At 55.3% G+C, this 25,953-nt stretch overlaps 1 protein-coding gene across 1 annotated transcript in view; it reads right to left on the reverse strand.

Annotated features, from left to right (window-relative positions):
- Window positions 1-3,364: 3,364 nt before the first annotated feature.
- The window catches only part of SEC14L1 (SEC14 like lipid binding 1), a 46,662-nt gene continuing 24,073 nt past the window's right edge, over window positions 3,365-25,953 (reverse strand). The window contains exons 4-17 of the mRNA XM_090257768.1: window positions 19,149-19,298; window positions 18,906-19,037; window positions 17,758-17,886; window positions 16,751-16,985; window positions 15,435-15,544; window positions 13,904-14,093; window positions 11,727-11,815; window positions 10,651-10,721; window positions 9,600-9,771; window positions 9,151-9,285; window positions 7,244-7,378; window positions 4,982-5,233; window positions 3,822-4,000; window positions 3,365-3,623 (exon numbers count right to left, since the gene is read on the reverse strand). Of these exons, the coding sequence (XP_090113894.1) occupies window positions 3,518-3,623; window positions 3,822-4,000; window positions 4,982-5,233; window positions 7,244-7,378; window positions 9,151-9,285; window positions 9,600-9,771; window positions 10,651-10,721; window positions 11,727-11,815; window positions 13,904-14,093; window positions 15,435-15,544; window positions 16,751-16,985; window positions 17,758-17,886; window positions 18,906-19,037; window positions 19,149-19,298 (2,085 nt within the window). The 3' untranslated portion in view covers window positions 3,365-3,517. The remainder of the gene's footprint in view (window positions 3,624-3,821; window positions 4,001-4,981; window positions 5,234-7,243; window positions 7,379-9,150; window positions 9,286-9,599; window positions 9,772-10,650; window positions 10,722-11,726; window positions 11,816-13,903; window positions 14,094-15,434; window positions 15,545-16,750; window positions 16,986-17,757; window positions 17,887-18,905; window positions 19,038-19,148; window positions 19,299-25,953) is intronic.

Below are 25,953 nucleotides of genomic sequence, written 5' to 3' on the forward strand. Positions count from 1 at the left end.
ACTGCTCCCCTCCCACAGACCTCTCACCAGCTCCCTAAGGGCCCACCCACCGTCTCAAACTGGCCACTGCGCCCCCCACGGGGCACCTGTGGGCTCTGCAGGGGACCCCGTGCCCGGATGCTCCATTGTTTCCATGTGGGTCCTGTGACTAGAATGGTTTGTGCCTCTCGGGAGTTCCCGGGGACACGCTATGGCCCAGTTCTGCTGTGGATAACGCCCACGGGGCTTACTGTGGTGGAACACAGGTAACAAGCTTGTCACTGTGGCAGATTTTACACGGTCCCTTCAGCTGTCCGTGGCCTTCAGGTGTTGTAACCCAACTGCTGTTGCTATGTGGGGACGCCACTACCATCCTCCCAGAATCCCCGGCCGGCCCAACCCCAAGGTTTGCTTCACGACATTTCGATGAGAATACCTCTGTCCCAACCCAAGAGCCCAAAGACTCCTGGTGGCCTGGGCTCGGTCAGCGTCTTGTAGAGACCTGCTAGGAAACGTCACATATTTAAGGATAAACATGGAGCAGAGGTTTGGTGGCCGAATGCAAAGACACAGTGACCAGTGTTTGGGACATTCCACTTCACTGCGACGTGCTGGGACAGTCAAGAGACGCCCAGCAGGCTAACAGACGCTCACCTGTTTTTCAGGCGGCTCCTAGCTGCCACTGTGAGAACCTGACACTGAACCGGAGGTCCGACTTGACGGCAGGCAGAGACGCACTAGAGCTCAGAGGGCTCGTGCGGAAGCCTTTCTTCCCTTCGGGGACGGCATGGCCAAGGCGTCACGCGTCCCTGCAGTGCCGAGGCCGCAGGGAAACACAGCAGCTGTCTAGACTCCCGGGAGACAGGCTCCTATCTGCAGGCATGTTCAGGCATCACTTGCTCCCCAGCCATCCAGCCGGTCCCCTCGGCCGGCGCCCACCAAGGACAGAGGCTAGCAGAGCAGGTGACACCACAGCTCCTGGTGGGGAGGCAGGCAGGCGGGGGGTGCTCTGGCCTGCTCTGCCCACGTGGGCCACGCCGCCCCCACAGCCCCGACGGGGAGCCAGGCAGAGGGCGGCCCGGGTTTCTGAAGGTGCACCCCTGCCTGCTTTTCTGCCCGAGGCCGCCTGGTGGAAGGAGCCGCCGTGTTACTGCAGAAACACCGCACCAGGCACCGCGCCGTTGTTCGTGTTCGATTCTGACCTTGTGGAGTTTAAGAAAAACTACAGCAGGCCTTCCGCGAGCGAGGGACCCGCGAGCCCCGGGTCCCCTCCCTGCAGGGCAGCCCACGTGCGTGTGAACCTCGTGGTTGGGCTTCCAGGGCACCAGGCTCAGGCTCCAGCCTCTCTCCTGCCTTCAGCCTCCGCAGTCTCTCCCAGGGAGACTTCACAGTAACCACAAGACATTTCGTTTTCTTTAAACAGTTCACATTTATTATTGACAACAATAAAAAATCTTGTAAAGACTATCAGTATTGTATTACCAAGAGTGAGGTAATATGTTTACAAAACGTTTACAGAATTCATTATGTAAATAACGCATTTAGGGAGGAAAGTGAATTAAGACACTAGTCAGAGAGGGAAACCCAAAGGATCATTAGTGCTGGGAAAGGCGGAATGACAGCAGCTACTGAAGGAGGGCAGGGCCCCGAGAGGACAGGCGGGTCACCGAGCTCCCGCACAAGGAGAGCGGCTGTGGTGTGGCTCGTGGGCCCTCCGCAGGCATCTGCGGGGTCCTGTGCTTTTAACTCTTAAAGACGCATTCAACTCTTTGGAGGTAAAACAGTGCCACTTCTGAATCAACTTAAAAGAACAGGTCTTCAGGCTGGGGGAGGGGGGGCGGCTGTGACTCAGACAGCTCTACAGACACCCCGAGCTGCTGTGGGCTGGTGAGGGGAGCAGTTTCCCGGCAGCTGTCAGCAAAATCGCCATCTGAGACAGAGAAAGAGAAAGGGGGGGGGGGACCGTCTTCAGGTCCTTTTAACGTGGAAGCAGGAAGCGGCGGCTGGAAGCGGCTAACCCTGCTGCGCTTTCTGGGAACAAGCCTGTAGGTGCCAACGAGGAGCTTCTCCCAGAGGCAACGCCTGGCCGTGTGCTGGGGAGCCCTGCGGTCATGATCATGGGGAGCCCCCGGCTATCGTCAGTGTGCGGACAGGTAGAGTGCTTCACTGACGGGGCGGGGGGGGGGGTGCGGGGGGGCAGGAGGCTGCCCCGCTTCTTCTGAGGCCTCCTGACACCTCGCTCTGGGCCCACACACACGCGCCTCGTGCCTGCAGCACAGACCCAGACGACGCAGCCCAGGGCTCCTGGCCCGTCACACACACCGCAGCCTCCCGGCACCGCCTCTGCCGCACACAACACGCACGTTACGTCTTTATCATGGAGAATAACCCGATGCAACGTCCGGACAGATCCCAAGTAACCAGCTTTTCCCACAAAAAGCCAAAAAACAAGGGTCAGCGCAGACAGAACAGCCCTTGTGAATGCGAATAAAAAGAATATGTAAAAGGCAGACCAATCTCCTATCTGCTTGGCTCCTATGAAGAATCTTGCTACTTGGACCAAGGTCGCCTCGCCTCAGCCCCACGGGCCCCACACTGCCACGCCCCCAGACACATGCATCCGAGTCCACTTCCTTTTACAGAGACGCAGGCGGGGCTCCTGCAAGCCACATGCTATCCTGAAGCGGCCGCCACATTGTGGGAGCCCTCGTTAGCCAAAGTGAACACCGGACAGTTTCAAGATGGCAAACGTGACTGCCTTCAAAACACCCTTCCAGCGACTAGAAGGGCCATCTGGGCTCTGGAGCCATGAAGCTGTGAGGGGCGCAGGGGAGGTGAGTCGGGAGCGAGCGCAGAACAGACACGTGCAGGCAGGAAGGGCAGAGCCCTAGGAGGAAGAGGGGAGGCCGCCCGCCACCCGGGTCCTCGCCCAGGAAAACCCTGCTCGGAAAACGCTCAGCGGACATGAAAAGGAGGAAAGAGACAGTCGTGGTCAATGATGGCGGTGTTTTCCCGGCGTCACGGGGAGCCAGCTGGGCTGCGGGCACCCCCAGGCTGCCTCGCAGGGCTTCCAGCCTAAGCAGTGCCTGTGCTCACAGCGCGCGCGGGCTGGTGCTGACAGTGTGTGGGGGGCAAGGGCTGCAGTTTGGGGCACACGCTGCCAGCATCTGCTCCCCGTGGGAGGTGAGGGCGCCTCTGACGGACGGTGCAGAAAGTCACCCGCTACCGGACAGTGTGGAGGTTATTCGGAACATTTTTTGCATCAACATTGGAGACAAAGCCAACTTCTTGATTGGTATACAAACTACTTCTTTCACGATAGCCCTTGTGCTCCGCTTTGATTCTGTGCACACTGTATACAAAATCTATGGCTATGGAGTTAAGAGTTACAGCTACTGGTCGAGATGGTTTCGGGATCAGTGACTACATGTACCATCTCGAGAGCTCCCTGCCACCTAAGGGGTCAGAGGCGTCTGCGCTGCGGCCGCCGGGCGGGTGGAGCGCTCGGGCTGTCCGGGAGGCGGCGGCGGCGGCGGCACTACCTGGAAATCATGGAGCTGGAGTGCGACTGGCTGGAGGAGGTGGTGGCGGCGCTCAGCTGGGAGAACCCGCTGTGGCTGGACTCCAGGCTGGTCATGGAGCCTCTGCAACGGCAGGGCGAGGGGGCGCAGCATGAGGACCGCCCGCCTGCTGAACTCCCCGGCCCCCACCCCCGCAGCAGGACAGCCGGGCAGGGTCCCCTGGGCGAGGCGCCTCACCGCCCTTGTGCACAGGGGACATCTCCGCCTGCGCCCGACCCCGCTGCCCTCGCCGGCCCCCCCAGCCGAGCCAGGCGCCCGCACCTGAAATCCTCAGACCCGATCACCTCCGTGTAGTACATGACTTTGCACTTGTGGGAGGAGACCTGCAGGGACGCCAGCACGTCGTCCACTCGGGGCAGGTTGGTGGCGGCACACGCCGGCATGCTGTGGAACCTCCACTGCAGGATGTAGAAGCCTGGCCACCTTGTCACGTGGGAGCCCTGGAACAGTCAGGCAGGGCCAGCTGAGGAGGCCTCCCTGCCAAGTCCCTGTCCTCGGGGGGGTCTGACAGCGCCAAGGGGGCCGGCGCGGACTCAGCAGTGGTCACTGACCATCTGGACAGGTGAAGGACCTGCTATGCTGGCTCAGATTCAGGGATGGACGGAAGACCTCAAACAGGCTCTTCACTTGACCTTGAGGGGGTCACAGAAAGTCATCTGGACCAGGCAATGCCTCTTGACCTGCTTCCACTGATCTGACTAGTGCATTCTGGGTTAAAAGGATGTCTAACTAAACCGACTGTCAGTCTGTGACAACTACCTCCTCCATTAATCCTGGAATTAAAGACTGTGATGTAGCTTAAAGCGTCCGCTATTTTAAAACTGAAAAAGATACCTTCCTGTACTCTGCTTCTAAGACCATTAAGACACTGACAGGCTCATCCCTAAAAACTGCAGAGGCAGCAAAATTATGCATCTATTATGAAGGCCAGAAGCACCCAAGAACCGCCATTCTGGGCACAAGCACTCAAAATAACTGGCTACGGAGCACTTTTACATAAATCACAATGCTCGGTAATGACAGTCAACGGCCCCCTAAGCACTTGTCTCTCTCACTTCTATTTAGGGTGATTTCCCTCGGAAGGAAACAAGGGAGCACTGTCGGGGGCGTGCTGGGGGGAGGCTATGAGCCCCAGCTGTGTGTGCTCCCTCCCGGGTCACTTCTCTGAAGACGCTCTAAAGGAAACTCATCTACTTGAGACAGGGGTCACGGATTCTGTCCACAGCCCCTGCTCAGGTCAGAGTCCCTTTTCTCCTGAGACTCACTCCAGTGGCCCCTCCAGTCATACTGATTGGAGCTAAGACCGGACAGCCCTACCTGGTCTCCCACTGACAGACGGCCTCGGCCGTGCAGGGCAGGAATGAGGCGACAGACACCTCCCCAGGACAAAGGCAGCGGCTGCTGCGTCACCGCGGTTTTACCTGCACGCTTTCTCCTTCTCGGCAAATCAGAGGCGACTCCACCAGGCTGTAGTCCCGGCCCAGCTGCCAGGCCCTGTCTATCAGCTGCACGTTGTTCCCTCCTGGAGCCGTGATGCTGTGCGCCCCCAGGGAGTCCTTTTTGGGAGGCTGTGGGGACCTCTTGGAGTGATAGATGTTAAAGACAATGTCCCCTTTGCACACGTCAAAATCCCAAGTGATCACGGAAGAGGCGTCCACGATCTGAATGAGAATCTGGAGGAAGAGGAGGCTGGGTCAGCAACCAAGCTAAAGAAGGCCCAAGGGTGGGGGTTGGTGTGTGTGTGTGTGTCTCGGGGTGAAGTGGCCTTTCAGCGGGTCTCTGCACGTAGTCACAGGGAGCCACCCAGGTTCCCCCACATGGGCTCCTGCTGCCTGTCAGGGGCCCCGCTCTGTGCCTGCCACCAGCAACACCTACAGTCTGAGATGTCCTGCCGCCCACGCTTTAGGCAGCACTAAAATACTGGATCCTGACTGTAAAAAAGGTGTCAGCAATACAGAAAGGACCACCCTGGCCGGTGTGGCTCAGGTGTGGGTTTGGTCCCCAGTCGGGGTGCATGCAAAAGGCACCCAATCGATGTTTTTCTCCCTCCTTCCCCCCTTCCCAAAATCAATAAGCAGGTCCTCGGTGAGGATTTAAAAAGACAACACAGAAAAGACATGAGGCAGGACGCTGTACGTGTGGGTCCGTGGGCTGCTCTGGACGGGCGAGCTCAGGGAAGACCCAGAGCACGGGGGGAGGGGGCAGCATCCCTGGGGAGGCGCCTCTGCTCACAGAGGGGCAGGGGCAGCGGCTGGGTGGGAGGAGGGGCGCCACGTGGCAGGGGCTGGCGGGAGGGCCGGGGGCTGAGCACCAGTGTTAACTCTGCACTTCATTCGGTGCCCATTCCCAGTTTCCCAACAGGGAATGATCAAAGTCACAGTCTCAGGAGATGACAGTGGGAGGGACGTGAGAGTCAGAACCAGCTGGGGAGAGCTGTGCAGTCACTAAAGCTCCCTGTGGAAGCCGGAGCCTGAGCGCCGCGGGGAGCGGGCCGCCCTCCCCGCATCCCCCCTTCCCTTGCTGCTGAACCAGTGCCTAGGGATGCCCGCGAAGGGCAGGGTCCATAAAGAGCAGGGCTGACTGATGCCCGCCCGCCCGCTCCCGCCTGCAGGGACCCCAGGGCAGAGCGCCGCTGAGAGGGGACCCCACGGCTGGTAGGCCCCCCTCCTGCCTCCCCAGTGGGGACAGTCAACCCGGCCTTCATCTTAGAGCCGTCACTGCCCCTGACGTGTGCTTTACTGAACCCCCAGCGGCAGCGGGGCTGTTCCTGTGCTCAAGTGGGAACGCGGCTTCCTGTCCTCCCAGACACGCGGACTCGCGGGTTCCCTACCAGGGGCAGGGGCGGCAGTAACCTCAGAGAGGACAGACGAGGACTCTGTCTCCGCGCACCGGTCTCCTAATGAGAAACACGAATAACCCTCGACGGCCATGACAGCCGGACACCCCCTACAGAACCCGTGGCCGCGGCATCGCAAATGTTCTCTGCCTGTTCCAACCACAACAACAGTACCCGCCGGCCCCACCAGTGACGGGCAGGTCGTCGCGGGAGACACGGCAGCAGGGACAGACAGCGGTGGCCGAGCTGGGCAGCTGCTGTGGCGAGAGGCAGTGAGGGGTCCGCTCCTGGCCACCGCCACGGGCCGCCTGTCCTCTCTGAGGGCCACTGTGGAGCGCCCCTTCCTCTCCACACTGGGCTCAGGAGGGGCGGCTCAGCTGTGAGTCCCGCCTACCTCAGGTCCCCCACGACGTCCCAGGACACACAGGGAGTGCAATACCCAGGAATACCCTTGCTTCTGCACAGAGCCCGACAGCAAAAGGGGAAATGTCTCCTCACTCCATTAGACTGACAAAAACGGGAAGTTCCTTTAAAATGTAAATAACCAAAACCGTCAGCAACACGAACTATGACATGGGTCCTAGGTAGTCACTAAACCTGAGGGTCAGCCTGCCACCCGCAGCTGCACGTCCGGGTCTCCGAGAACTGCAGGGAGCCCCGGCGCCCTTTCCTTGGCCAGGCGCAGCGACTTTCAATTCCAAGGTGTCTGTTCAATAAAAGTCTAAAGACAAAGACCAGCAAAAGCATTGATTCCTTTAAACTAAGTCCCCCTGGGAAGCCGCACGTACGGCGCTCGGGGGGGCGGAGGGACCCAGCACCCGCCCGCCCGCCCGCCCGGCGCACACACCTCATGCGGGGCTCCCTTGAACACACTGGCGGACTGGTAGATGGTCTCGGTCCAGAGCTTGAGGTCCTCGTTTTCCAGCTCCTCCGCGGTCCGGTACAGAGACTTCGGGACCAGTCCGCCCTCTGGCACTTCGCACTGGGGACAAGGGGACAGAGCAATGAAAGCTGAGCAGACGCGACAGGCCCCCAAAAGCCCAGCAGCTGACAGGGCTGGCTCCCGGGGCTGCAGAGGAAACGGGGGACCCTGGCAACTCCGTCGCTCTGCAGGACTTAGCGACATCACTTGTAAAACCTGCTGAGGTGCACGTGTCTGGCTTTGCGTCAATGAGAACGAGCCGAAGCTGGCTTATTGCAGAATTCACACTGATGTGTGCGAGGTACGGGACTCAGTTACTAAAGCTGGTTTGTGTAAGACTTACAAGCGCTTGTACTGCACCGTAAAGGGAAAACAGTACACTCAGGGTTATTCTCAGCAGCGACAAGCATTATTTGTATCACATGCAATTACGGCCAAGATGGGTAATCAGCGACGAAAGCTTCGTGTGGACCGCAAGTCCAGTGCTCCGTCAGTAACCTTGGCTAAAAGACAACAGAGCGTCTTTTGAACTTGCTTGAAATAGGCTAAGCTGAATTAGAATTGTACATTTTATGAATTTCCTAAATTGACCTTGTACAATGACTTCACACCACAGCTCATAAAATCCAAGTGCTTCTTATCTTATCAGAAAGCAGACGTGGCTGGAAACCTGTCACAGCAAAACGTCACATTAGAAGACGTCACGCTGACATGTGGTCAGACCCCTTGCACGAGAAAGCGGGAGTGAGCACCCCCTCTTCAAGACCAGCAGCAGAGCGTGGAGGGCCACCTCCAAGGCCAGAGAGTGGTGAAGTCACAGGGACCTTCCCATTCGGAACAGCCCCGGGGGTCAGAGTGACAAACACAGGCGCCACAGGGCGTGAGTCAAGCCAGTCTTCCGATCCAGCCTAACCCTTCTCGTCCTCAGGAGGAACAACCACATGGATGGTCCTCTAATGTAACCTAAGTCGTTCGTGGGCTTCCCCGAACGTGACCTCAGCGTGGATGTCACGGGCACTTGGAAAGTTAGGATCCTATGATTCACTTGTTCCTTTGCAGGCACTGTGATACACCTGCAACTCCTCACAGCAGAGCTGATGAATGCGGAGCTGAGTTTAAATGCTGTTTAAATTCCTCTAACCATCCAGAAAGATTTTCCTAAAAGCCCAATTCATTAGCTAATTACGTGAGTCAAATCCATGTGTACACATCTTAAAAAGATAACTTTATTCACTATGAAGAACGAGAGAGTCCTTTCCCTAATGAGAGCCTGGCTGAAGATGCCATGGCTCCCTGGTGGCTTCAGCCGTCACGTTGGCCAAGTCACTGGGCCTCTCCAGGCTTCAGTTCCCTTCGCCCTCACGCCAGGCAGCAGAGCCCCAATGGCAGGAGGTCCTCAGGGAACCAAACTCCTCTGATTCCCTCATCTCAGTACAGGACAGAGAAGCGGAGGCATCTGCCTGATAATCTAGCAATTCAATATATTAAAAATCCCAAATTACATATAAGAGAACTAATTCCCATGGGGAAATATCTCTGAGAATCACTTTGATTTTTTATTCGTGTTTTAGAAGATGAACAGCTCCTCAAAACAGGTAACACATCTGATTCACACAAGGCTGAGTAAATAAAGCAAGCGGCAATTAGATTCTAAAATCAGTTCTCATCGGATCTAACAAGGAGGAAATGTGCATGTTATCAAAAATCACCTAAACGGTGGATCAGAGAGATGCCAGCCCCTGATACTAAAAACAGAAACAACCCGAACTAAAAGTTCTGAAAATCATCTGTGCAGCCCAGCGGCCACCCCTCCTCCCGGGGCCCGGACGCACCATGCACTCGCCGCCCAGGAAGTCTGGAATGATCTCTTTGTCGATGTAGTCCAGCAGGCCCCCAGGGCCCTGGTAGTCGTTCCCTGCGTAGATCAGGAACTTCCTTCTGGTGTTGTCGTCAATGAACGGGCTCACCTGGGAGGGAGAGACAGGCCTGTACTCCCCTCTGTGTGGCTGCCTGACTCTCGCAGACAGCACAGCAAGGGGACGTTAGGAGTGAGGGACGGGAACCGGAGCTGAGACTCTTGTGTGAAGTGCATGTGCATGGCATTAGGACACTCGGGAATCCCTTCTTCCCTTAAACAATGTGAAAAATGCTATGTCTTTCCCAGTTAATTCTGGTCTTCCCTACCTAGCCAGGACTTAAACATGGACATGAATGCACGTGTGTGTGCCGCGTGCCTGCCTGACCAATGCTGATAGTCGCTTCGCGCCAGCGCCCAACCCACCAGTGTCCAGAGCACGGGAAACACCCGGGGGGCCCGCAGGATCAGCAGGCGGCCCAGCGTCTCGGGGTAGTTGGCCTCCACCACCTCGATGATGCGCAGCAGGGCCTTGACGCCGGGTCTCCACAGGTGGCGCATGTTCAGCCCCTCCAGGTCCACCAGGCAGGTCCACGAACTGCAGGTGCACAGACGTGTTAGTCCACAGACGGCACACTTAGCAAACTGGGTTCCATAGCTATTTGTTTTCTTCTTGATATTGTAAAGCAGCCATTTCTATCCATGCCCCCCAAATACCAGTTTTTAAAATCACCGTGTTGTGAGCCACACTTCTGTCTGCTCGGATAAGGCGTGGGGGGTCAGTGGGGTGTCCTCTCACAGCGATCAGTGGCTCATGAACACCAAATAAAGCCCTCGGTCGGACATGGTCAGTGACCCAGCACCGACGGGCGGGCCACCCCTACTGACCCCACGGGGCAGTGTCTGCGCCCGGACGCGCGCTGTGACCAAGCTGCATAAGCTCCGTCTCAGGGGCTAAGGACACAGTGCGAGCAAAGCCTCCACACCCCTCCCGAGGGACCCACCCACACACCCCCTTCTCGGGCAGCCTCTGACCCACCACACGGGTCAGCACAGTTCACGCAAACCAGCAGTATGACTCAGGAACACGGAGTGGTGTTTTGTTCCACCTTCCCCACCAAAAAGAACCAAAAAAAAAAAAAAAAAACAACAAAATCCACAGCCAAAGCAAACCCTGCAGCCCTAGGCCCCCAAAGGCCACAGACTAACCAGACAGGCCACTCCACCCGGCCTGAGGGGACAGCAATGCGCAGGGGCAGAAAATAGCAAAACCTAGAAACTGCTCCTCAAAGTGGACCACATTACATGCGTATCTATTTTTTACCTTTTAGAACACTGTGGAAAACAGTAAACTACTTAGACTCATTATAGTTCCAAAAACCTAAAAGCCACACCAGATTTGGGTTCTAAACACCCGGCAGAAATGCGTAAATCGTATCCTCCATCAGCTGGAAGGAAAACGAAGTTGCACGCCTACCTGATGGGCCGGCCGAAGACTTTGGTGTTTTCCTCGCAGCGTCTGAGCCCCTCTTCGTTGATGGAGAGAACCTACGCGGAAAAGGCCACGGAACCCGTCAGTCTGAGAAGGTAACGCACTACTGCAGCCATGATACATGTTTCAGGTGAGCCGTAGGCCAAAAACATCATCTATTTAGATCTCCTGATACACACAAAACACACCCCTGACAAAGCCAGCTCGCTCTGCACTCCTCTGTGGCCAAAGCGGCAGCTACCCGAGCGCAGTCACAATTTGGAGGTGTCACCCGATGGGCAGAGAGGGCATGGCCTGCTGCCCTGTCTTCAGAACAAGCACCTCGAACCGCCGGAGGTAGATGTTCATTGAGCGGGGGACACCGCGATGCCACGGGGGCCAGCCCGGGGAGGGTGGTCAGAGCTGCCCTGCAGTGTGGCGCAGGGCCCTGTTTGGGGAGCAGCCCTCCCCCGTGCCGGGGCCCGGCCACATCTGTACGACATTCCCTCTGGGCACGCGTGCACGTGTGGCTATGCTTGCACACACAAGCCCACTCCACAGCAAAACACCAACAGCGGCTATCTGAGGATAACTGAATTCTAGATGCGCCCTTTAAAGTTGGTTTTTATCTTAAGGACCTCAGTCTCCTCTTCAGAACTGCCCACACTGTGGAGGCCGCAGTGGAAGGGTGAGCCCCGAGTCGGGGACAGGGAGAGGGGCATTTACGTTGTCCAGGGGGAAGATGCTCGGAGCCTGGATTACGGAAGTGCCAGTGGGAAGAATACTATCAAGAAGTCCGTTCTGAGAGACATCTCAGAAAGAGGGTGGGAGGGTGGGACCACTGCAACGTGGGAGTGAAGGTCAAGGTGACTCACTCAGTTTCCGAGCGGTCATTTTGAGTGGGTGCTTCCTTGTGAAAAACCTGTTTGTAACTTCTGTGCCCGCTTTTGAAATTTTTCAACTATGTTAACAGATTTTCCTTTCTAATGACAAAAGTGACACATGCTTGTTGTCACAGGACAATGGTGGCGTCCAGTCCAGACACGGGGCCTCACGCGGCCAGCGCCAGCCCGGGCACTCACGTATCTCAGCAGCGCCTCCTCCCCGAGGGCCCGCACCAGGCCTTTGGTGTCCATCTGCCCCAGCCGCAGCACGTAGAGGGGCCGCCCGTCTGCAGGGGGGACAAGGGGAGGCGTCAGCGGCGGCACCGCGCCTGGTGGAGCTGAGCAGGCGAGCCACGCCCCCGACAGACACGTGCCCCTCGCGCTCCAGGTGAGCTTCGCCTCTTCCCTCCCGAGAAGCAGCAGCTGGCTTCTGGGTGCAGGAGACCCCCAACCAACCTCTCCCCCCAGAAACTGTAAGAGGAAACAACAGAAGCTCACGGAGACAGCTCTGCACTGGTGAGGGAGCAAGGGGGCCGCACCTCTGTCCGGCTCCCCCCCGGCACCCACCATGCGGGCCCCGGGCCCCGCTCCTCGCTTACTCAGCCAGGGGCTGAGCAGAGGGCACCCGACTCCCAGCAGCAGGGGGACAGTGCGAGATCCAAACGCAGAGCCCCTTTTCTCTCTCATTTCACAGGTTAGCAAAAGTTCAATGTCAAAGGTGTTAAAAACCAGCTTCCCATAAGGGCGAGTGGGTGGAGCCGAGCGGAACCTAACTCATTCCATAGGGAGGGCCCTGTCACCCTGCGCCAGCTACAGAGGAGCAATGGTCCTGGGGGAGTGTGCCTGAGCCAGCAGTCCCCTGACCCTGGCCACGGGGGCGCAGCAGGAAGGGCACAGGGGCCCCTGCGGGACCCCAAGACGCCCCTCCGTTGTCAGCGGAGGGCCAGCGCTGCCGCCCGGCACAGGAGCCACGTTCTCCCACACGCACCACCGGGCCCACTTCACTCCCAGGACAGTGCAGGTCCGGGTCTGCTCCACTTAAGCCCGGAGGGCATCTGCGTGCTCCCAATCTTGTTGGAAGGAGATTTATAAAACGTTTCCCCCAACATTAGTAAGACACATTTGTTAATGTCTTACAACCGAACTTATTTTTAATATTTTATTTATTTATTTTTAGAAAGAGGGGAAGGGAAGAGGAGGGAGAGAAACATCGATGTGTTGCCTCTCACACGCCCCCAACTGGGGACCTGGCCCACAACCCAGGCCTGTGCCCTGACTGGGAATCGAACCAGCGACCTTTCAGTTCCAGACCAGTGCTCAATCCACTGAGCCACATCAGCCAGGGCACCACCAGACTTTAATCTTTTGAGAGTCACAAAATGGAAAAACAAATGCACCTAATAAAAATTAATAAAGCTGCCATTTATCTGGAGAAGTACGAGAGACTTAGGTTCTGAAAGGCCCTGTCTGGATGCAGGACAGAGAGCTCAGGACGAGCCCAGTGGCTTCTGTGTTTGGGATGCCACTCTGTTCATGGCCATGCTGAGTGACTTAGGACGTGGAATGCGCCTGTGACAACACAAGCTTCCCTGCAAAGGCGCGAGATATAAAGCGATCCGGAAGAATTGCGCACAAGCCATGCCTTTAAGGGTGTCCCTGTCCTTGGCTTCTATTTTTGTTTAATCCCCCAAACAGAGCTGAGGTCTCCACTCTTTTCATGTACAATCCTGGCTACACATTTTTACAAATAATTATAGGGGCTGAAGTCACTGAAAAGTTCCTTTACTAGCACTGTGCTCTGGAAAAAACTGCTTTCAATGTTTTGGGTTTTTAAGTATGTCCCAAAACTCCATCTGATTAAGAAAGGAACTGAAGCCCTGGCTGCTGTGGCTCAGTGGACTGAGCGTCGGCCTGCAAACCAAGTGTCGCTGGTTCGATTCCCAGTCAGGGCACATGCCTGGGCTGCACTCCAGGTCCCCAGTAGGGGGCACGAGTGAGAGGCAACCACACAGTGAAGTTTCTCTCCCTCTCTTTCTCCTTTCCCCTCTCTCTAAAAATAAATAAATAAATAAACAAATAAATAATGTTTTAAAAAAAGAGATGCTATGATTTAAAAAAAAAAGAAAAAGAAAAAGGGAAGGAACTGAAGTAACTTGCCCAACAGCAACATGAGCCCTGAGGGAGCAGCCAACAGCCCCAGCCCCTCCTCCTCCTCATGGGGCCATTTCTGGGGGGGGTGAGGGGGCGGCAGACGTGATGCCCGCTGTGGTGAAAGAGGCATCAGTCTGTTCAGGTGGGGGGACCACACACGCAAGGGCCACTGAATTCTGGGGAAGCCTGTCTCTGAGCAGGTCCTCAAGGCCCTGTCCCGTTACCTTTGTCATGATGGTGCCAGCCCCCCGTGTAGTAGTCCTGGAGGACCTGGGGGGGGTTCCAGGTGTCCAGAATGTAGTCCACCTGGTGCTGCTTTCGCCAGGTCAGGGACTGACACATGATCTCTCTGGCTTTGTCAATGTTGAAGTCCCGGGCCCGTAAGAACCGCAGAATGTGCTCGTCTTTGGGGATCTACGGAGAGAGAGGGCTGCTTCTAAGCAATGTGAGAAGTGCCAAGGGAAGAAAAGCACGTTACCAAGGGAACGAGACTCTGAAACTCTCGCTTCTCATTAAGAGGGGGCTGCATTACTGTACTACTGAAAATTAGCCTTAACACCTCAGGAAAGCAGCACTATTATTAGTCTGAATAAACTTTACAGTATTCCATTTTCTTTCCAGCACAGCGAGGCATCAATTTCTTAAACATCAAATGCTTCAAAATTCACGGAGCTGGTCTATGAACTGCTGCGATCTGCACTTTCCTGTGTGCGCACGTCTTTAAGAGGTTAGAAAAGTGCTGGGTTTGCTAGTGGTGGTGGCGTTCCCAACATACAGGAACCCCTCCAGACAGATGCCACCGGCGGCCATCGACGGGCTGCCTCCTGAGTAAAACACAAGGCCCAGCCCGGGTCTGGGCCCCACCGGACCTGCTGCCATCCCCCAGGGCCACGCGCTCACTGGCGCGCGTCGCCAGCCCACAGCAGAGGAGCCGAGGGTGGGCGGTGCAGCCTCCTGGGGAAACGGGGCCGACGGCATCGCTCAGGAAGGGCCCCGTGACGTGGAGGTGGCTGAGAATGTGGGTTCTGGAGCCAAACGGCCTTGTGTGCAGCCCGGCCCCGCCGCTCACTAGCTGTAAGACCCGGGGAAGGTCACTGAGCGTCCCTGTGCCTCGCTTTCCCCACGTGTATGACGGGGGCGATGAAAACCATGCCCGCCCCCCAGGGCTGCTGGGAGTACTCCACACAGACCTGAAAGCAGTGTCTCAAATACCGTCAGTGCCCAGCAAACGGCAGCCAGTGAGCTTGTGGCTGTGTTCCCAACAGGTGACACTGAGCCCTCAGACCCGGCTCCGGTGACCAAGACGGGCAAAGTCAGAGAGGGGCAGCTGCACACGATGCCTCGCTTCTCTTTACCAAGTGATGCCAATAGTGAGCAAGACACACAGATGTGCCTCTGTTCACTGCTGGTCCCCATGGTATGAGGCTTATCGTAACACCTGGTTCCTTAGGAGGCTAAAATTCTACCAAAAACCTCAAAGGCAAAGCACAAACACTTCTAACCCCCGAACAGTCTGTGAAGTCCTTCCAAACCTTCTGTACACGCCACTGTTTTCCAGCACAATAACTGCAGAACCTAGAAAATCGCAGCCAATTATACTCAGAAGGGCCCGTGACCTGCCACAGGGACTTGGCACCACACAGAGGCAGAGATGCAATGCCTGCTAGATGGGAAGGGACAGTCCCAGCCACGGCAAAGGGGCCTGGACGCTGAGTAACCGCGGACAGCCCCGCCACACACGGAGCCGAGCCTCACTTTGCCCTTGTGGGTTTCCTGGAGCCACTGGCGAAGGCGGATCAGGCAGCTCTCCTGCAGGGGGGTCAGGTCACCCAGGTATCTCTTGATGTAGTCTGCGTCCAGTTTGTCTGGAACAGAAGTCACAGGAAGTCATTTACAACAAGAACGCTGGGACCTGAAGTATTCCAGAGCCTCAGGGAAGCTGATGTGTGGTCCACAAACTCAAGGACATCACAGGGACAGCAGACGGGCACCAGCCACCCTAGGACACCTCAAGGACAGCCTTTGAAATCAAATCCCTGACCAAGCCACGGGTACACTTGCTGAATCTATTATATTGGCTAGTTGTCAGCAGATCACCTCTATCTGCAAAATCTCCACACTATTCATGACAGGATGACAGCTCTGCCAGATACTTAACGACTTCTAACTCCAGGTCATGTCAAGGGGACTCACATGATATAAAACTGCGCAAGAAAACAAAGGGACCTAAACCTGTCGCGAATGGGGCCGTGTTCAAGAATACAAGAAACCTTTTTCATGATAAGATAACGTAAACTGCAAAAGTGAAGTATAAAGTACAGCAAAGAAAAATTCACAAGGTGCAAAACCAGAACGTATCCCCAAGCCAATGACACACCTGCCACCTGCCCCCACTGAAAGCTAGCAAACGGCACGGTCTAGCTGCGGAGAGGAGCGTAGCGGAAGGTGGAACCAACAGCCCAACAAAGCTCCTGCGTGACAGGATTCTCCTGTGCTTTCTTATGTGATAATAGGTGTCACTCTGAGGAACAGAAGGTGCGCGTGCGTGCGTGCGTGCGTGTGTGTAACATACGAAAGGCGGCACAGCACAGCAGCGGAGGCCCTGCCATCCACGCCGGGGGACTGGGCGCGAGTCACCCCTTTCCTCTGGGCCCCAGTGGGGTGTCTCCTGCCCCCCAGGAACCATCACCGACGGGGTGTTCACAAGGCGCCTGGCTGTGCACTAACACACGGTGAGCGTGAAAAGTGAGGACGACAGAGTTATGTTAGCAACATTAGCTGCTATCTCACCTTCGCTGAAGGGGCCTGCAACTGCGTGAAATGAATGCAGACCATTTCCGGCTGCCCTAACCTCATGTAACCCTCCCTGCCCATTAAAACAAATGCTAGCTCTTCAGTGTGAGAACAAACCAGACGACCGTGCTATCTGAGCAGGAGGGAGAGGGCCAGCAGCGAGCTCCCCTCGGTGCCTCCGCCACAGCTCACGTCCTAAGGGGACCAGAGCAGGCGGAGGCGCCAGAGAGGAAAGGGATGCATGTCACTGGCCGGCCCTGCTCTCGGGATGAACCCACCATCGGGGGTCCCCGCGGCGGGCTCAGGGGCCCCGCTCTGGGTGCTGAGGGCCTCGCTGCTCAGCCCCTCCTTCTGAGCAGCTTCAGGGACCACGACAGCCAAGGACGCCGCTTGCTTCCGGCAGGACGCGGACGTCTCGGAGGAGGGCGCGAGGGGCGGGGGCGTCCAGCGGGGCACGAACGTTATGCCTTCTTCTTCTAACTGATGAAGGTAGTACTCAATTATTTCTTTTCCCTTTAAAACAAAACCAATTTTAAAGTTGGCACATATTAAACATTCGAATTATTCATCCCTCACAGGGTTTATAACACAACTAAGAACAGAATGGCTTTAGAACAAAGAGAGAAAGGTCAGCTGCCTCTGCGTTTTGGTTTTCACGTTTTACTCCCTCCTCTGCAAAGGTCTAGAAAGAGTATCTACAGGGACAGCATCTACAGGGACAGCATTCTGATGGCTGACTGACGCCCTGATTGACCACTCCTGCACTCAATCTGCGCTCTTGCGTCTCAATCCAAATGCTTTCCAAAGCCTCAAAAATAAAAGGAGCCTTCAAAAAGCACTCAGAATCCACACCGATGCCCCCCAAACTCAAACTCCGCCCCGGCCAGAGCAGCGGCGTAACCCTGAGGGGGCGGCTCTTCTGCGGCGGACGCCCTAACCGGCTGGGGCTGGGGTCCCTGAGCGCTGCCTGGTCGGCAGGCCTTGAGGGGGTACCCGGGGCTGCAGCTGCAAGCAAGCTGCTCCTGCCCTGCCCCAGCGCGCACCTGCCCGGCAAGCCCACGCCCGGAACGCCACGGCTGGGGGCGGCGCGCTCCTCCTCAGCTCCCCAACCCGAGCCTTCCATTCCCTGGGGGCTGAGGCGCCGGGAGAGGCAGCACATCTCCCCTCGGAGGAGTGGCTGGGATCCCTGCCCACCCCAGTCCCAGCCTCCCCAAAAGACTGCCGGCTCGAATCGCCCCAGGGACACCTGCCACCCTTTGCTTTATAAAGCCCAGGACAGACTCACTTTTTTAATGTTGCTGGTATATTGTTTCATCGCAATTTTCTCCACAGTACTTTCAAAACCAAAGAAAGATTTGATATCTAAACTGGCAGACTGTTCAAAACAGGTCCAATCTTCATTTTCAGGGTGCACCTGTAGGTAAATGAGAAAACATCCCACTAACTAACCAACAGCTGAGAATGTCATTTGTCTGCTCCTCCATCAACTGGCCACCAGAAGAAAACACTTATTTTACTAATAACGTTTTTAGCTTGAAAGCAGCAGATGGAAAAATTATAGAGAGGTTCAAAATCATGAAAAGATCAAAATAATATTTCTAAAATATTCCAAACACGGCTTCTCAGGGAGAGCGCCTCGTTTTCACTCCTGGTTCATTCATTCGTTCGCTGTTCATTGAGCAGTGTTAGTGCTCTCCGCCCCGAACAAGACAAAGGCGCCCGGCTTAGGAAGCTCACAGGCAGCAGCAGGAGACAATCAGTCGCCAACATAATAGGTAAGACATTGTATCACTGTTGGAGGACGTGTTATGGAAAAAAGAAAAGATGGAGCAGGGCAGGGAGGCAGGCTTCATCGAGAAGCGAGATCTGGGCACAGACTAGAGGAGGGGAGGGCGGGAGCCGGGCGCAGGGCTGGGGCGGAGCGCTCCCGGCAGAGGCGGGCCCTGCAGCAGAGGCCCTTAAGGGAGGCTGTGATCAAGAACAGCCAGACGGAGCGGGGCTTGTGCACAAGCACAGCAGAGGTAGGGCTTCCTCTGAGCGGAATACCGAGACGCTGCCGGGGTCTGCGCCCGGGGACAGCGTGACGGGATGGGACATACGGTCAGTGGGTCACTCTGGAGTCAGTGTTCATACTCTGCAGGAGGGTTGGGGAGAAGCAGAGACCCAGGAGGGGATCAGAAGTTCTGGGAACGGTGGGAAGCAGTGAAGCTGTAGGGCAGACCAATGCACGGTGCCACCCTTAGAGGCCACAGCGTTGTGGGTCCTTCGAGTCACGTCTCAGAAAAGAGGCGGCACAGTGAAGCAGTAGGCACACACACGGGTCAGGGCATCAGCGGGCCCCCTCCGCTCCGCCGCGGGCAACGACGGAGCGCCCGGCCGACACAGGACGCCGCGCGCAGCGCACAGACGCGCATCGCCGCAGGCGGTACTCACGGTGTAGCAGCAGTGCTCCCTGATGACGACCCGGTTGGCGAACGTCTCGTTATGCGCCTCAATGTGCAAAGTACGCTCCCGAGAATTCAGTGAGTTTTTTTGGACAAAATAAACATAATCAACTCCTGCGATCTTTAAAAAAGAAACAAAGAGAAACAGGACTCATTAGCACCACCCAACCGTGGCAGAAGCTGCACACCCCACGCACCCTGGCGGGGGTGTCTCCTCGGGGCCCAGGGTCACCTTTTTCAGCAGCCTGGGTGCGTCTATGTCCAGCTTGCAGCGTCTTTCTATCACGTGAACAGCCCCGTCTTCACTCCGGAATTCGTTCACAACGTCACTGTCCACAAACATCGGGATCAAGGGGCAGGTGGGGAACCTCCTTTCGTAGGCCTGCGGATGCAGCAGAGAAGAGAGGAATTAACGGCGTGCTGCTGACACTCCCTGGAGCCAGGCCGCCTCTCACTGACCCGTCCCCGCCGCCTGCGCCTCCCCGTCACCGGCCTTCACTAGGAGCGAGAAGGACACTCGATGTCCATGGACCGAAGACTCGACCTACTCAAGAGGCCAGTCCTCGCCGTGTGGACACAGAGGTCTCACATAATTCTACGCAAACCCCAGCTAGATTTTTATCTGTGACTACAAACGAGGTTATTTTCAAATTTATGCAGAAAGGCAAAAGAACTAAAACAATTTTGAAAGAGAGGAAGTTGGGAGGAACAGCTGTAACCGGCACTCAGGCTTACTACATGTAAGCCGCACACAGATCAGTGGACAGATGGTCATAAGCTGACCCACACGAACAGGCCCAGCTGACTTCTGACAAAGGTGCAAAGGCATTCAGTGGGGGAAGCCGAGCCTTTCAACAAGCATCCCTGGAGAGACTGCAAACCCATCAAATTGTAACAAAAATTAACTCAAAACGATCACAGATTCAAATATTTTTGTAACAGTCTTGAAATAACAAAACTATAGAAATGGACAAATAGTATATTAGTGGTTGCCAGGGGCGAAGGAGGGCAGGGCTGGGGGGAAGTGGGTGTGACTGTAACAGGGAACAGGTGGGACACTTGGGACGTGTCCTGTCCCTTGGCAGCATCAGCATCAATATCCTGGTTGTGAAGATGAGCTGCAGAGTCCCATGACAGTTCCATCGGGGGAAATGGGCACGGAGCCCAGGTTTGGGGCTGACGACTCCTGGCTCTTCCCGACTAAAATCCCCTTTGAAAGGGAAGAGGTATTAGGCCGTCGATGAGATTCAGGAAAGTACGACAGGCGGCTGACTGGGAGAACTATGTGAGGTCCCAAGGTGCCTACTTTGGAGGGGACTGAGGTGTCATTGTCCTATGTACAATATTTCTTGTATCTTCTTCGATAAATGTATTTTTCGTACCACATGGCTGGATACCTCCTGGACAGACCTTATGTAACTTGTCCAAAGTTTCAGAAGCACACACAGGGACCAGCTGAGTTTGCTCTGCAGCAGCGATCTGTGCAGGTTACGGAACCAAAGCTGCTGCTGACCTCCCCTCCCCAACCGAGGCCATCCAGGGGCTCACAGGGGCAGGTGGACAGGAAGCCCCGGGACGCAGGATGACAAGTGTCTGGCTGGGAGAAGGAGCCAGGCTGGCCTCCACCAATGTGCTCCGGCTCTACAGGAAGGGGCTGCCAGCTGAGCTCGTATTGCATTGACAGATGTCCCTCCTCCATTAGGTTGCCCTAAAAGTGGTGGCGAGGGGGAACTGTGACTTCCCATCTTAATCGCGACCAAGCACAGATTTAAGGGGGACATTGACGGTGATAAAAAGATCAATGAAAATGTGGAAATGACAGCGACGGCCCTGACTCTGCCTCTAACAAGGTGCAAGCGCTTCTGGAACACCACCATGCTGAACGAACTCTGCCCTCAGGGAGCAGCCTCCTGACGTTCCCTCAAGACTTTAAGCAAGACTCAGATCACGGGAGCTGCCGTGGAGACCCCGCAGAGCAGCAGAGCCGGCAGCTCACGCCCCCCCCCCCCCCCCAGGACTGGCACCACCACTCCGTCCCGAGGAGTGCTCGGCTCCCCGGTGCACGGCGTGTCTTCCCTCCTGACATTACAGGGCCACACCAGCGCACGCTGCCGCCGCACACCCCCGTGATCCCTGCAGCTCGCCGGGAGCCATGCCAAGCACCGTGGGCGGGCGGGAAGCAGGGCGGAAGGGAAGGGGAAGCAGGCAGCAGGGAAGGGGGCAGGGAACTCGGGATGACCTAAGAACAAGCAAGTGCTGCAACCACCTCAGAAAAGCGGCCACACTCAGCCTGGAGGAAGGCTTCGTGGGAGAGGCTGCGCCGGCACGGGGCCTCCACGCGTGGGAGGGTCTGTGTACTGTCAGCAAGAGGGGAGAGCACTTCCAGGGGAGAGAACCCAGGAGTGCGTCTTCGAGGAAACCTTGGGGTGCAGACAGAGACCCACAGCCCACAGGGGAGGGCTCTAACAGCACGCAATGGCACTGTGACAGGGCATGTCCCTACTGGGCAGTGACCAAGATCAACAGAAGGCCTGGCCCTCGGGGAGCTGATGTAACCCAGCAGGGGGAGGGGGAGGGGAAACTCGCACGCGGCGGTCTGGGAGGGAGGCAAAATCCACGTGGTGACAAGCATGCTTGTTTTCAAAATGTTTTCACTTTGGGAGCTGAACTCCCTTCCTCCACTCAAATAGTATGTTTTGAGTCCCATGCCTGTTATAATCTTGACAAATCACACAATATTTGTCTCTTAATGCATTTTATAATAAACATTTTAAGAAGTTTATTCAGTCGCTCAGATCACACCACAACTAGGTCCCGATGAGGCCCTCAAACGTGTTAGTGTGAAGTACGGCACACGGACAAGCCCAGGGAGAACACTGGCATCTGTCCTACACGCCGACACTGAGAACCGCCTCAGCTGGCGTCTGAGCTGCGCTGCATTAAAGACCTGGCTTTGGGCGAGGCATTCCAGCCCTGTGACGTTCTGAGGAACCGAGAACACGCAGGCTTCAAAAACAATTCTTTTTAAGTTACATCACGGGCAGAGTAAGCACTTACCAAGAAACAACCTCAGCTGGGATCTCTCCTACTTACGTACCTACTAGATCATTTTCAAAATGCCTGCAGTATCTTAAATTCTTGAAAGACAGCAGTCAGCAAGAGGCATGGCCCGCACAGCCTAGCCCTGCATTTAAGACAGTAAAAACCTTCCATTCCCAGTAAACGCAGCCGCCCCCGCAGACGCAGGCTTGCGAGATTTGCACGTCTGCCCGGGGAGCCGCAAACAGATGCCCGTTCAGGGTGTGCGGCTGCGGGGCGACCAGCCCGGCGGCTCGGCCTGCTTCTCCCCAAAGCTCTGATGGTATAAAAAGCGGTCAGCCGGCACCTGCCCTCCTCCCCGCTCGCTCTGGTGCGTGTCAGTCACCTGCCACCAGACGCATTTTTCAGCCACAGGGCGGAGACCAAGTCCCATCTCTGAATCCCCAGGAGAAGAAGGACCTTTCCCAATGACTAAAACAAAGATGTTGTTTAATAAACATGTTTTGAATTATGGAATAAAAACTTACTAAACAAACCGGTGAGTCCAGACTTTGGTTTCTGTGCTCACTTGCTGTGGCCTATCTTTCAGAGATACGGAAGGTTAACGAATCTTGCATACTGCTGGCACAGAGCACCCGGACTTTCTAGAGGGTTATGGAAAAGGCAGACTGCAAGAAGCTGACATGAACTTTAGTCTCTGAAATCCTTGTAGGTACCAGTTCCCTAGTTTCCCAGCACAAACTACAACCTATGAAGTTTCTGCAGACTCTGAAAAAAATGAAAGCATTCCAATCTTATTAAAACATCAAGCCCTGGCTGGTGCGGCTCCGTGGACTGAGCACTGGCCTGTGAACCAAAAGGTCATGGGTTCCATTGCCAGTGAGGACACGGGCCTGGGTCGCGGGCCAGGTCCCCAGTTGAGGGCACGCGAGGCAACTGATCAATGGACCTTCCGCACATCGATGTTTCTCTCTTTTTCTCCCCTCCCTTCCCCTCTCTCTAAAAAAATAAATAAAATCTTAAAAAATAGAACAAAACATCCATACGTGTCCAGTTCTACCCACAGGAAGGACCTAGAGCAGTGACAGCTCAGCAGCAAAGAGCAAACTTGTCCAGACCCTGGTTCCTAAACACCATTCTCTACCGAAAAGGAATCCTCCTGGAAAGATGGCTGATTGCAAGTCTGGAACCAGGAAAGGTCAAGGTGAGCCTGAAGCATCTGTTACCAGGAAACAAGGAAATGCCAAATAATCTGATGTGAACTTGTCAGGAGGCCACAGGAACCGACCTGAATGGGATTCTGCTCACCAACCCTGGGATAACTTGAGCCCCAGAAAGAAAAAAGATGGTAAAGCATTATAAACCAGGTAGTGATACTCAAGGAAAACGGGAAGGGAGGCAAACTTTGCAGGAAGTGTCACCTCATAAGGACAGAACTAGAAAAAGCATTGTTCTGTCGCTACCAGTTTACAACACCCAACCCAGGCAGGGGCAGCGGCGGAGGCTGCAAGGTGGCTGCTGGAAGGGACCTCAGAGTGCCCCGCGGTCATGCCGCAGTCTTACAGAGGGAGAAAGGAGTAGTCACAGAGGGCCCACGCTGCCTTCACAGTGGAAACATCTAGCAGACATCGCCCCGACCCAACGACTCAGGTCAGGACAAGCCGACAACCCAACATGATACGACGGGGCCACACACAGCCGATGCCGACAGAAAAGAGGCGGTAACCAGACAACTCCGAACTGGGGAACACTCTACAAAACCGCCAGCCCGGACCCTTCAAAGAAAACAAATGTCAGTGTCTTGAAAGACAGACAGAAAAGCAGGGGATTGTCTAGGAGAAAGGCAGTCAGAGAGGCAGGACCAGCAAATGCAATGCTGCACTGGTTCTTTTAATTTAATTTAATTTAATTTTAGAGAGAGGGAAAGGGACCTGGCTCACAACCTGGGCATGTGCCCTGACCAGGAACCGAACCGGTGACCTTCTGGTTCACAGGCCGGCGCTCAATCCGCTGAACCACACCAGCCAGGGCTGCACTGTTCTTAGAACAAAGTAAAAATGACTATGAAGAATATTTAAGGAGACGTGGCCATGCATTACATATTAAATAATGTTTTTCTATCAATGCTAAACTTCTGGGTGTGGTAATGATGAGTTATCTACGAGAGTATCTATTCTTGGGCAACACATGCTTATTTAGAGAAGTGTTACAATAGCAGGTTACTTTTAAATGGCTCTGCAAAAAGAAATGGTGTGTGTGTGTGAAAGAGATACAGCGATGAGCTAAATTCATCTAGGTGAAATGTATACGGGTGTTCACTTCTTTTCAAGTTTTTAAAAATAGAAATTTCTCAAAAAGTTGGGGAAATTGTTACTAAGAAAAGGAAACTTCAGGGGGCGGGAAGTCCACATGTAAACTAATGAACTGATCAGACACGACATGGTCATATTTTATAAAATGTATACACATTTCAGGTTTCCCCGAAGCTCTAAGACGAAGGCGACAGGCCAGGTGTGCACCTTGGCAGGGCCCTACGCCTTCTCACGGGGCCACCTGCCCAGCTCGGCTCACTGCGGCTCTGGGGGGTGCGGGCCGAGAAGCCAGCAACATGGATTTTTAGGTGGGGCTCCCTGTTTTTCAAACCGTTTGCCATGGAGCGCACACTAGCAGGCCTTCCGCCTCCCTCTCACCCCCAAGAAGTCCCCCCGAGAGCCGAGGGGGAGCCCCGCGTTTCAGCTCTCCCTGGTTCAGACCACTGCAGCCCAAGGGCAGCAGAGATTTCCACATGTCTGTCTTCTCTCACACTCGCTGTAACGTCACCAAGTCATGTCCTGACCACACTCAGCACTTCTGGAAGCGAGAACAGGCCAAAGCGAACTCCGCCAGAAGTGGTTTCTTCAGGGGCAGACGTGTTCTTTGATGTGCCCTCTTAGAAGGGAAATTGCTTTTGTAGGAGACACAGCTCTTGTCATCATTTGCTCTTTTTGTTCAGCATAACAAGTGTTTCAATAACAAAAACACGACGGGCCTCCCGCAGCGCCCCCGCCTGCCACCTTCCTGCGCCCACTCCTCGTCTTTCAAAAGCACTTCGGAGCCTGCAATTTGGGAGCCCGGCAGGAGCACCTTCAGTTGTTCACCAACCTCTGAATGCAATTTTGACATTAAAAGCTTGCACTGTGTGAAAGAAAACCAAATTTTAATGAAGACATTTCAACTTAAGGATTAACGAGCTTAATACTGCATCCTGCCAGGAAAACCCATTTAAAAGAAATTCCATTTAAAGAACCTACCCTTAAATTAAACTGCGCGCATGTTCGTTTCAGCCAACAGACTCGGGCAGCTGCTTTTCCTGGAACAGCCTGGGCAGTCTGTGGTCCGAGATGTGACCAGCAGCTCAGTTACAAACAAACCTGGTTCTACTCCGGAAAACCGGTCAGTACATGGAAACCCCAACTACGCCTTAAGTCTCTCTTCGAAGTTGCCAGGGGCTCAAAGAAACAAAAATACAACGTGTCAAGAAAATGTGGCAAATTGACCGAAGGGCCCTAGAGTGAAAATTCTATACTTCATGCACTATGAGAATCACAGATCTCTGCGCGGGGCCCACCACATGCAGACACGGTGCTGGGAGTCCAGAGACCACGAAGGTGGGGTCACAGGGCCAGGCCACGGGGAGAGGAGAGGCGTAAAACCGGTTCACGGAGGAGGCCAACAGAAAGAACACGGGCGTCAACAAACATCTCGACAAAGTTGCTCAGCTATCCAGGGAGAGATTTTAGACTCGTATGCCTGAAACCTATATAATTTTATTAACGAATGTCACCCCAGTAAAATTCAATTAAAAAAGAAGACACTCAGGGGGAAGTCCCCCCGCGCTGGGGCGCTCAGAGAAGGCTCTGTGAGGACGCCCATCTCCCAGGGCCTGGAAGAGCGGGCAGCTGTAGAGCAGGACCGGGAGCAGGAGCCACTCTTGAGTGGGGAGCGGAGCGAGACCCGCA

The sequence above is a fragment of the Furipterus horrens genome, unplaced genomic scaffold, assembly GCF_987537825.1.
Source record: "Furipterus horrens unplaced genomic scaffold, mFurHor1.1.pri manual_scaffold_11, whole genome shotgun sequence".
NCBI classification, from domain to species: Eukaryota; Metazoa; Chordata; class Mammalia; order Chiroptera; family Furipteridae; genus Furipterus; species Furipterus horrens.